Source organism: Rattus norvegicus, chromosome X, assembly GCF_036323735.1.
Source record: "Rattus norvegicus strain BN/NHsdMcwi chromosome X, GRCr8, whole genome shotgun sequence".
Lineage (NCBI taxonomy): Eukaryota > Metazoa > Chordata > Mammalia > Rodentia > Muridae > Rattus > Rattus norvegicus.
This window is the reverse complement of record NC_086039.1, coordinates 80,536,400-80,549,091: the sequence shown is the minus strand read 5'-3', so window position 1 is coordinate 80,549,091 and position 12,692 is coordinate 80,536,400. Positions and strand designations below refer to the sequence as shown.

Here is a 12,692-nt window from a genome sequence, read left to right as displayed (position 1 = left end):
CAAGTGATGATAGTCTATTCTACAACAGAATCATAAAGGTTGAATTAGCCATGTACCTATTTTAAAAAATAATAGAAATTTATATGGGCTACAGAATGCGTTTAAGTATGTAGCAAATCAAAAAACTTTTTTACATGATCAGCCATAACATTTTGACACCTACTGCATAGCTATGCTATTCTTATAACTTAAAACAGTTATGGAGATAGTGACCACCATTTGGGTTTTTTGTTTGTCTTTTAAGCCTTGGGCTTCTGCATTTAAGCAGTCTTCCTGCCTCAGCCTCCTAAGTATGGAGGACTATAGGTGAAAACTACTGTTGATGCTCAAGTTGGTGGCATGAACCTGGGAGAGTGGACCCTAAAAATGAGGAAGACTATAGTCTCATACAATTGGCAACTTTATTCCGAGGATCAGACAATTTATATTCTAAGGGTTAAGCAAGGTCAAATGAGAAAAGGTCACATGAGTTTAGGCTGTATACAGTCAGAAGGTCAACATATGCTTGAAAACACCATTTCAACTATAATGGGTAAGGTGGTATAAGTTAAACAAACTCATGCCTATTTACTACATCTGGGAGGAGCACGAAAGCACATTCCAATAACAACCCATGTTATAGAGAAACATAGGTTACAAGACTTTTGCCTTGTTTCCTTGGAATTACCATAAAAGCTCTCAGAATTCTCCTCATGCAGCTTCATTCATGGACTGTGTTTTGAAAAACCACCACTTTTGGTAAGGCTGTGAAAGTACAGATATGAGTAGGACAAATTGGGGAAACAAGGGGATGCTCAGAACTGGAAGGTGATGAGGAATGAGGACATACCAGAATGAAAACAATGCTATATAGCTTTAGGTCGCACTTACTAGGCCTTTTATAGTTCAGCCTTCTGTACCCCTCAGTTTTACATGTGTGTCCTTTATTTGTTCTAAGACAATGTCTCATGCAGCTAGTGCTGGTCTGGTCCTTGATATTTATATAGCTAAGACTGGTCTTGAACTCTCGATCTTTTTGCTTCTACCTGATTGCCAGGATTGCAAGCATGCACCACCATGCATAACCACATATGTGTTCCTATTCATACATTTGATTATAAATATATTTTAGAGGAATTATAAATATATTTTAAACAAGTTATTTATCGTATGTATCTGATAATTATGAAATCCAAAACTGTAATATATTTTAACCTTTTGTAGATGAAAAGTCTGGGCTTATGTTTGCATAGCATCCAATGTTAATGAATTAATTTTTTAAATTTTGTTTCTATGCCTATAAGCATTAACAGTGTGCTTAAGTTTTAAATAAAACATGCCCTCAATTTGTCTTTGTTAAATTTAAAAATTACACTGATTATTCTATGTGTTTGTGTGCATGAAAAGAATGTTCATGCCATGGCATACGTATGGAAGTTATAGGTGTCAGGATCAAACTCAGGTCATCAGACTTGGCAGCAAGCACCTTGGCCTGTTGAAACATGTAACTGCTGAGCGCCTAATCCCTTCATCTTTCTATGCTGTTGAGGTTCATAGAGAAATTTATATTAATTCATAGTAAAAATATTGTTTAATTTTTATCAATACTGGGTTCCAAACAAAAGTAGTTACACAAATTTTATATATATATTCACTGATCTTTTTAAGACACCAGTCTCATATCTCAAACTATCTCATTAGATCACAATGTTTTTCTCATTTTTTACCATTGGAAATTTATACCCACATTACATGGAAGCAAATCATAATTGAAGTTTATAGTTATATAATATGTAGTCCTTTTACAAAGTACAGAAACACATACGCACATACTCATACTCTCTTTTTCTCACACACACACACACACACACACACACACACACACACACACACACACCACTAGCAAAGAGTTATCCAGCCCAATATGATGACTCATATCTGATGAATTCCCAGCACGTGGAAGGTTGAAGCAAACTGATTGCCACAAGTTTAAGGCCAGCATGGACTATAATAATGAGTTCTTAGGCATGCTGGGCTATAGAAGAAAACACCGTCTGAAAAAATGAAGGATTTCATAGACATAAAAAGCACGGGCCTTTAGTTCTTGCTTGTTATATAGTGCTGACTAGCTTTATGATTAACATTTCTCTGTTTCATCTTTATAATTCATGATAATTGGAGTGCATGGTTGTCTAATATACTCATTTTACAAAATAGTCATATACACATACAACTAATTGGAATAATTAATATCTATTTCATAGAGTCAATATCAGAATTCAAAACCTCAATACTACTTATAGTTCGATTAAACACCTGCACATATTGATCTTAAGTTTAGGTGTCTGTATGTCTAGTTCGCAAAGATGAGAAATGAAAGTTCATTGAGGTGAGCATTTATATCTTTCAGGGTTATTGATTTTGTGTGTAGTCTATATTACTTAGCTTATAGTAATGACAGTTTATGCAGTGTTTGCAAATTGGAAAATATTTTACCTTTGCCCTTCAGTACATAAAATAATTTAAAAATTTTATATTAATGTTTACAAAATTATTAGAAAAATCAATATCCCAGTATATAAAAAAATCTTAGGTATATATTAGTTATATTTTATACCACGAGTATTTTTTTCATAGGTTCTCACTCAACAGGGATATGATGCTGCCTGTGATATTTGGAGCTTAGGAGTCCTTTTGTACACAATGTTGGCTGGGTAAGATATTTATAAACTCTTGTTATTTGAACTTTACCTGAATATCTTCATCTAGAAAATGTACAGAAAAAAATAATGTTACAAAACACTCCATTGACATTTTTAAACCTACAGGGTTTGTAGAATGAGGAAGATACAAAAAAATAAAGGCTTTTATAAAGAATAAATGTTTGAGAATAAAAATTTTATTTGTACATTTAGTATTTTACTTTTTAATGAAGTTTATAGGGTAGTTGTATATTATAGTAGGACTGAGCTTATTAATATGGTTAGTTATTAAAAAATCACTTTCATTCTGTCTCTTTCAGCAACAGATTTAGCAAGATGATTGCTAGCAAATATAAACATAATACTAAATAATATTAGTATACATGTCTACCATTAAAAAGATGAGGATAAGCTCAAAACGGGTACAATTACATAGACTGTACTAATGTTTCTAATTTTTAATTAATGAAAATGATATTTTACTCTCAATAGTGAGTAGTACTTTTATTTAAAAGTGAATATTTATGGCTATATAAATTTTTCAGTTACAAAAAAGAAGGAATCTTTGACTAGTAGCTATTAGACAGTTAGGTATGACATTTAAATATTAAATTTAACTGCTCCATAAATTTAAACTTAATTGGCTTTGTATATAATTGCATATGTCAGGATTTTAAATATTATAAGCTCTTACTGACTGGTAACTTTAATCAGATATAGTCAATATTATAGGTTTTAGACCATGGAATAGAATTTCTTACTTGCTGTTTTCAAGTATTTGCTTTATGACTAGATAAGAAACTATTATATGTAAGTACGTGTTTGGTATTAAAGGAATGAAAACACAACTGAACAGAGCTATCTTGTACTTCTAACCATAAATTGGCTTTCCCATTCCCAAGTACAAAGGAATGTCAATTACATCTAATCAAGTGCCACAATAATGATCACTATTTTGTCAAGTTAATTTTTAAAATTCATCTTAAATTTATGAATTTACTTTTAACCCATAAATAATTTCATGTGCATAATTCAGTGGCTACAGTTTTTATATTTACATAAATATTAAATGCATAATTTCATGGGTATTAACTGAAAGTTATAATTTGTTTCTACTAATTATGTTCATAAAAATAAAATATTAATGAATTAATACATTACAAACATGTAAGAATTGAAATAGATATATGAATATTTCCTTGCTAACTTATGCCTATCAGAATAGAATATTTGTGTTTTATTGTGGTCTTATTATAATACTATATGTTTATATAAAATCCACCCTTATTTTGCATTTATTACCGGAGCAAAGGAAGCAAAGAAATTGAGTCTTAACTGCATTAAGGATTAAACTTACTGTTTTGAACATATAATTTTATATTATTAGTAGAGAAGAATATTATTTAATGCTCTTGGTGGCTTTTTATATTTTATATAGACTTACAGTGATCACTTTTAATTATGTATAAAATGTACCTTTGCTTCTTATGTTTATTAAAAATTTTTTTATTAACAGCTACACTCCATTTTCAAATGGACCCAATGATACTCCTGAGGAAATACTTCTGCGCATAGGCAATGGGAGGTTCTCTTTGAGTGGTGGAATCTGGGATAATATTTCACGTGGAGCAAAGGTATAAGTCATAAATGTGTTCAGTTTTACTGTGTGGATATCAAATTATTAAAATCTAGATATTATATCCCAGTATGCACTGTTGTCTTTCTTCTGTTCTCGTGTCAGGATTTGACATTTTACTATAATTACTTTATTTTCCCTTCTCGTTCTTTTGTCAAACACCTCCCGTGGAACCCACTTTCCTGTCTTTCAAATTCATGGCCTCTTTCTTTAGTTTTTGGTGCATGTGTGTGCGTGTGTCTGTGTGCGTGCATGTGTGTGTCAACCTACTTAGTCTGTATAGTGTGTTACTTGTGTGTATATTTTTACCTGTGTGTTTATGTGTTCAGGGCTGACCATCTAGTATTGGATAAGTGATAGGTTTGCTCTTCTCTGGGAGAGAATACTTTTCTTGTTCTAGGCATTCTCTTGTTGCCTGTAGTTCTTGGTGGAGGCTTAGTTCTTAGCTTTTTCTCTTTCCATGTTAGCATGTCTATTGCTGTCATTCTTATTCAGGACATATTAAGGGAGCCATGTTGGTGAGATGTTATAGATTATGCCGGTACATCATATGTACCAGATGAATTTAAGTAGAATCATAGTGATGAATAAGTAGAATAAATCAAAATTGAAAGCTTATATGCTGACCTCAAACTCATAGAGATCCTTCTGCTTTTCTCCCAAGTGCTTGGAATTAAATCCAAACTGCCTTTTCTTCAAAGCACGATCCCCATTGTCACTCAGGAGAGAAAAACAAGGTGACAATAATTAAAAAGGAAACTTATTGTTTAAATGTAGGAAAAGGCAAACCAACTACAATATAATAGGAAATACCAACTAAGTTAGATAGATAAGACAGGAGCTAGGATAGCTAGGCATCTTAAAGAACAAAATCTAGAAATCAAAAAGTTACTAAAGTCATCCTGAGAGACACAGCCAGAATACAGCAAATACAGAGGAGAATGCCAGCAGCGAACCACTGAACTGAGAACGGGACCCCCGTTGAAGGAATCAGAGAAAGGACTGGAAGACCTTGAAGGGGCTTGAGACCCCGTATGTACAACAATGCCAACCAACCAGAGCTTCCAGGGACTAAGCCACTACCTAAAGACTATACATGGACTGACCCTGGGCTCCGACCACATAGGTAGCAATGAATATCCTAGTAAGATCACCAGTGGAAGGGGAAGCCCTGGGTCCTGCTAAGACTGAACCCCCAGTGAACTAGATTGTTGGGGGAGAGCGGTAATGGGGGGAGGATGAGGAGGAGAACACCCATAAAGAAGGGGAGGGGGAAGGATTAGGGGGATGTTTGCCTGGAAACCCGGAAACCGGGAAAGGGAATAACATTCGAAATGTAAATAAGAAAAACTCAAGTTAATAAAAAAAAATGATTGACCACACCAAAAAAAAAGTTACTAAAGTTAAAAGTGAATACTTAAGTAGTGAAAAAAATCAAAAATTAGAGAAGCAAAGAAGGAAGAGAAGAAAGAGAAAAAGCATATTTGGGATGAAACATAGGAAGTGATGCTAAAAGGAAAAAAATAAAAAGCCAGTATTTCTTACTTCATGAAGATAGTGTATTTCAGCCTTCTTATGTTTCAATTTTCTTGGTATAGGAGGCATTTGGGCATTTGTTTTAATTGTTTTCCCTCTGGTTGGATCAAAAAGGGCTGTAAAATATTTTGATCTTGGCTGAATTGAATTCCTGGAAGTGTTTTCCTCATCCAGTACAGGCAATACAGGAGTATTAGACTTGCCTTTAACCTGCTTCTGCTAGATGAACCCACAGGTCTCCTAACAGTTGGATGCCCCTTTATACCAAACATGCTCTGCCAGTGCATGTGGGTGCATGAAAGAATGCCTGAGGCAGGTTCCACCAAATGTTTCCAGTGATTTGAGATTGTGTTCATCTGTCAGACTAAAGCAATATGTGCTTAAGGGTCAGGTTTGGAACACTGACTGTTCCTATGAGCTAGGTATACTGGTCTCTTCCCAGAGATCCAGTTGGAGGCCTCCAGATGTAATCAACCTGGCCTTTCTTCTGTAGTCATTCCCATATTTTCCACATAAGGAGACCTGTGTTTAGGAATTGCATCTAGATTACAACCAATTTTTTAGGCCCACACTGATTCTCAGGATATTTACTTGCCCAGTTATTGGACAAGAGGAGACTTTGGAGTTTGAAGATAATAAAAATACGTGTTTTCCTGATTTCTCTGGTCAAATATTTTGACTATAAAACTGCAAAGAAGGCCTATAATTCAATGTCTGCTTGCTATGCCAGTTGCTGATATTGTTTTCACTTTTTTTTCATTCTCTCTTTCCTTCCTTCCTTCCTTCCTTCCTTCTTCCTTCCTTCCTTCCTTCCTTCCTTCCTTCCTTCCTTCCCTGAGTTCCATATTGTACACCTATGAAACTCATACTTATTTTATCTCTTTTGCTTCGTACTGTGCTGTAGGGAGATGCTTTCCTCTCCTGCTCTGTTAGGGTCGTATTTCTTTTCTCTTCTTTTCTTTTCTTTTTTTCTTTTCTTTTCTTTTTTTTTTTTTTTTGGTGCTTTAATCCTTTTTTTTAATTATCTTTATTAACTTGAGTACTTCTTATTTACATTTCGATTGTTATTCCCCTTCCCGGTTTCCAGACCAACATCCCCCTAATCCCTCCCCCTCCCCTTCTTTATGGGTGTTCCCCTCCCAACCCTCCCCCCATTGCCGCCCTCCCCCCACCAGTCTAGTTCACTGGGGGGTTCAGTCTTAGCAGGACCCAGGGCTTCCCCTTCCACTGGTGATCTTACTAGGATATTCATTGCTACTTATGAGGTCAGAGTCCAGGGTCAGTCCATGTATAGTCTTTGGGTAGTGGCTTAGTCCCTGGAAGCTCTGGTTGCTTGACATTGTTGTACATATGGGGTCTCGAGTCCCTTCAAGCTCTTCCAGTTCTTTCTCTGATTCCTTCAACGGGGGTCCTATTCTCAGTTCAGTGGTTTGCTGCTGGCATTCGCCTATGTATTTGCTGTATCCTGGCTGTGTCTCTCAGGAGCGATCTACATCCGGCTCCTGTCGGCCTGCACTTCTTTGCTTCATCCATCTTGTCTAATTGGGTGGCTGTATATGTATGGGCCACATGTGGGGCAGGCTCTGAATGGGTGTTCCTTCAGTCTCTGTTTTAATCTTTGCCTCTCTCTTCCCTGCCAAGGGTATTCTTGTTCCCCTTTTAAAGAAGGAGTGAAGCATTCACATTTTGATCATCTGTCTTGAGTTTCGTTTGTTCTAGGCATCTAGGGTAATTCAAGCATTTGGGCTAAAAGCCACTTATCAATGAGTGCATACCATGTGTGTTTTTCTGTGATTGGGTTACCTCACTCAGGATGATATTTTCTAGTTCCAACCATTTGCCTACGAATTTCATAAAGTCATTGTTTTTGATAGCTGAGTAATATTCCATTGTGTAGATGTACCACATTTTCTGTATCCATTCCTCTGTTGAAGGGCATCTGGGTTCTTTCCAGCTTCTGGTTAGTATAAATAAGGCTGCGATGAACATAGTGGAGCACGTGTCTTTTTTATATGTTGGGGCATCTTTTGGGTATATGCCCAAGAGAGGTATAGCTGGATCCTCAGGCAGTTCAATGTCCAATTTTCTGAGGAACCTCCAGACTGATTTCCAGAAGGGAAATGCAAATCAAAACAATCCTGAGATTTCACCTCACACCAGTGATAATGGCTAAGGTCAAAAACTCAGGTGACAGCAAAAGCTGGCAAGGATGTGGAGAAAGAGGAACACTCCTCCACTGTTGTTAGGGTCGTATTTCTAATCTAAAGTTCAATATTCCTGAATTCTGTCTCATCTCTGTCTAATTAATTTTATGTTGTAGATTGGTAGAGAAAGAGGAAAAGTCCACGTATCTTTCTCCTCCTCTTTTTCCTCCATTTTCTGCCTTTCATATTTGTGTCTTTTGCAAGAATTTTGTTGTTCTGTATAAATTCATTTAATTGTACAGAGTATAGACACTGTTTTTTCCTAAGTGTTGATAAAACAAAACGTTATAAAACTATTGATGATTTCATATTTTGAGGAAATCTAAATTAATATATTTTCAAATAAATTTCTGTATCCATTTAGGATTTGCTTTCTCATATGCTTCACATGGACCCACATCAGCGTTATACTGCTGAACAAGTATTAAAGCACCCTTGGATAACCCAAAGAGAACAACTGCCGCGTCATCAGCCAACCTCAGATGACCCGCCACAGGTTGTTATGGTAAAACAAATACAAACTTAATGTGTAGTGAATTTCTCATATTATCCACTGATGACTCTTTAAAAACTATGTAAAATATCTTTATTTCTTCAAGATTTTTTGTTTCTTAATGTTTTTTTACTATGTCTTTTCTGATAAGATAATCATCTTTTATATAAATTTCTCAAAATAATAGGTTTTATGGTGACATTTTATTATGTATGTATAATAAAATACACACACACACATATATATACATATATATGTATATATATACACACACATACATATGATGTATTTTGTTCATACATACTCTCTAATACCCCCGATATCCCCTTCTCTTATCTTTATGTTGCTCTACATCAGTAATGGTAATAGTACCCTTTGTCTTTTTATTTATTTATTTTTGTTTTTATTTTTATTTTTTAAATTTTATGTTTTTATTAATCATTTTATTTGTTTACATCTCAAATGATATCCCACTTACCCCCTCCACCAACTCCCCATCCCATGATAGCCCACTTCCTGGTTACCCTTCCACCCATCCCTCATCCCACATCTGCCTTCTTAGCCCTCCCCTTTGCCTGTATGAGGGTACTCCCCCACCAACCCATACTTTCCCACCCCACCGCTCCAGCATCCCCCTACTCTGGGACATCAAACCTCCCCAGGTACAAAGGACTTCCATCCCAGTGTTGTCAGGCAAGGCCATCCTTTGTTGCATATGTATCTGGTAAAACAAAGATGCCATATATGAGAAAAACTGTAGAATTTGTAAATGTTCATCTCCTAAGCATTTTCTTATGACACAATTTTGTTCTTTTTGTTAAGTAAAACTTGTACTGTGTAAATATTTCAAACTCTATCTCTATCTGTCTGTCTTTCTGTCCATCCATCCTTTCATTCATCCATCCATTCAGGCAACATGGTTGGTTTTGTATCTTGGGTCCTTGCTACAGGAGCTTATATAAAAGGGTACATTTCATAGATAGAGGTCTTGTTTCGTATTATGAAATACTTTTTGCCTCAGAGATTGTTACTGAACTTGTAATGTTTTCTCATTATTCTAGGAAGCAGTGGCTGCAGCATATTCTGTTTTGGCTCGGAACCAGAACAGGCATCCAATCCTGGAGCCTGTTGCTGCTTCACGTTTAGCTCAGAGACGTAACATGAAAAAGCGAACATCAACTGGCTTATGAGTTCTAGTGTTCCTCAGCTAACTGGATGAAGAGAAAATTAAATGTGTTGTGGGTTGGCTTTTTTGTTGTTGTTGTTGTTTTGTTTTGTTTTTGTCTAATCTCATATCAAAGGTATTTTGTTTCCTGCCATATTACTTGAATATTCTGTTAAGCCTCTTTTGGAGAGGTTGGAATTTTAAACAAACATGCATAGGTCCGTAATATTCATACTATGTCATATTGCAGTAGTGTCCAAATGTTTGACTATGTAATTGATGTCTACAAGGTCTTGTCTTCTCTGCACATTAACTTCCCAAATTCCTTTCAAAGTTAACCTATATTTATTATTTTACATAAATATGGGTTAGGAATTCATTAACACTAATCAAAATGCTTTTCATATGTTATAATGCTAAATAATATCAGTGTTTTACCATCATTTCCTAAAAAGTAACTTTTCTTCTTAAAAGAACAACAGAAGTATTCTAATAGCTTGTGCATAGCCAAAGCACTCGTCTGAGTCCATTTAGATACTAAATGTAGTAAAATAGTTTGGTGCCTGAGCAAAATACATTCGTGCTAATATATGAATTCCTGATATGGTTGGTGCCAAAGTTTTGATAGAATAATTAAATCACTAATAATTTGTGCGGACAGATTTGTATATTATCCATAAGTGGCTTCATCTAGAGAAAGTTTCCATGAGGCTTCTAATGTTTTACAGCTAATGAAGTTGTAGTGAAAGTGAAGATGTTTTTATCCAAAGGTTTCATGTTGGTGTTGTAATCTCCTAAAAATGTCATAGTTAAGCCTTTGAATATGCACTTCATGGTGTTGATGCGATCTTGGTGTTACCTAAGCTGACTTTGAAGTTAACCATTGAATGAATCATCTTTCCCCTGTATACGTGAAGCTACACTGTGTTATTCCTGATTTCCATGTGGTTTGAGCTACAGTGTAGCAGCATATTGATCTACCTTGAATCCTATGGTGATGTAGTTGAAGTTTTACTATAGTGGACTTGTGCACTTAGCACATATGATACCGTATAATGTATTTCAGTAAGCATCAGACAATTCTACATACTTCAAGAAAATAATTTCTCATTTTAAATAGGAAACAATATTGATGATTGACACAGAAATTTGAGTACATTTAAAAAACATTTATAATAAACTGGCCAAATTGGCATTATTAAATTTATGATTCAGAACCAGTGTGTAATGTGTATTGTTTTCATCAAATGCTGAAAATTTAAAAAGTCATTTTATATTGTTAAGGAAAATACCATTAACTACTACTACTGACAGAAAAAATTCATGAATGTAAACTGGAGAGTATCAGCTTTGTTTAGTGACTAGAAATGTATCACTTGTGTGTGCTAGGTGTACTGTTTGCTGTGCATTTTTTTTTGCTTAGTTCAGAGAGAGCTGATTACTGAGTATGTGATTTAGGCTAGGAGACATGTAACATTGGAATTTAATAAAACCAACTGTATGTATTCTCTTGAAAATGTAAGTGATCTTTATCCATGCACAAATATCTGTTTCCTACATGTGATATATAAATTCTGTATTCTTATTTGAGATGTCTTTTTTAAAATGATTGGACAATATTAAACAACAGCTGATCTGATATCGCACAACAGCATTATTTAGTCTTGGTGTCATATTTTGTGACTTTTGTGTTTCAATTTGGTTAATTTTCCCCTTTCCTTTTTGTTTTATCTCAATAAGCACTTGCATTTAAACAGTCATATCCCTACATTCTAAGTTAGTATGCAGCAGTCATGATCTTGTTAGTGCTATTACACATCCTTACCAGTTGGTTTGTTGAAGTCAAAGACATAAGTTTGCTTTTGAATTTTTAGGACACATACTATTTCCATATGTGCTTTGCAGCTAATAATAGAAAATGGACCTTGAAAATGAAAAATGATCATAAAATACCTTTCAGCCTTTGTGTAAACAGTGGGTTAAAACATAATTTTCAGTTAGCTCGCTCAGAGAGCTGTGTCATACAGCCTGATATGAAAGGAACATTAAAGATTAACCAATGAACATAATGCTTTGCATCCCCCAGTGAGTATTGATTGTGTGATAGATACACACATGCTAGTGCATTTGCCTAAATTGTGGCATAGGGAGACAACAGTACTGTAGAAGAAAGTTCTGGCCACACCCTTGTTTTGTAGAAGTGGGATGCCTACCATGTCTTTCTATTCTAGAATAAATTTGAATGGAAGGAGTGAAGGTTGAAATACTTTCAAGAAAAAATAAGGCTTTTATAAAAGAATGACCAGTTAAACAAACTTTCAATAATACTTTAGCATACTCTAATTCCTAATGGACTCACGATCAATTATTTTGTACTTGTCGGTAGTATTTAATAGCAGCACATTTTTTGAGGTAAAACTTTTGAGTTATTTTGCTGTTCTGGATGGAGAGGATATTGAACTCAATTTTCTCAAAGACAAAACATTAGGACTAAGGTTAGACTAAGGATCCATTGCTTGGAAGTGAATATTAACATTTAGGAAACCATTTGCAAGAAAAATAGAATGTAGTGCCTGATTTTCTGGTATCAAACTTTTAACGTATTTTATTAGGGACTGCCTAATTTTTTATTATTTGTTTTTGTTTTCTGATTTCCTGGTATTGAACTTCTTAAATACCATCCCTGGGTAGGTTGGAGCGATTTTATTTGTTTGACAACCCACAAAGTTAACAGATGCTTGGTGTTTGTTTCCCCACTGAAACATGATAAAATAATACTGCCCATAGAAACTCATTTATACCACTTGATTAATAGTGTCCTAACCAGAAGAGACCCTTCATATAAAAGACAAAACAAAACCACACCTTAAGGCTTTAAGGTACACAGGAAAATTGTACTTTAAATTAGGCGGTGTGTTGATTTCCTTCATTCTCTTCATCTGGGTTTCTAAATACCTACTATCCTACCTGATTGCCT

At 35.0% G+C, this 12,692-nt stretch overlaps 1 protein-coding gene across 11 annotated transcripts in view; it reads left to right on the top strand.

Annotated features, from left to right (window-relative positions):
* Rps6ka6 (ribosomal protein S6 kinase A6) overlaps positions 1 to 11,369 on the top strand; it is a 101,188-nt gene extending 89,819 nt beyond the window's left edge. For 4 of the 11 annotated variants that reach the window (NM_001191721.2, XM_063280018.1, XM_063280017.1 and 1 more), the window contains 4 exons: positions 2,617 to 2,693; positions 4,198 to 4,315; positions 8,422 to 8,553; positions 9,612 to 11,369. In NM_001191721.2, the coding sequence (NP_001178650.1) occupies positions 2,617 to 2,693; positions 4,198 to 4,315; positions 8,422 to 8,553; positions 9,612 to 9,740 (456 nt within the window). In that variant the 3' untranslated portion in view covers positions 9,741 to 11,369. Of the gene's footprint in view, positions 1 to 2,616; positions 2,694 to 4,197; positions 4,316 to 8,421; positions 8,563 to 9,611 lie in introns of all 11 variants that reach the window. The other 7 variants (XM_039099725.2, XM_063280014.1, XM_008773343.3 and 4 more) reach the window with 3 other exon arrangements.
* Positions 11,370 to 12,692: the final 1,323 nt, after the last annotated feature.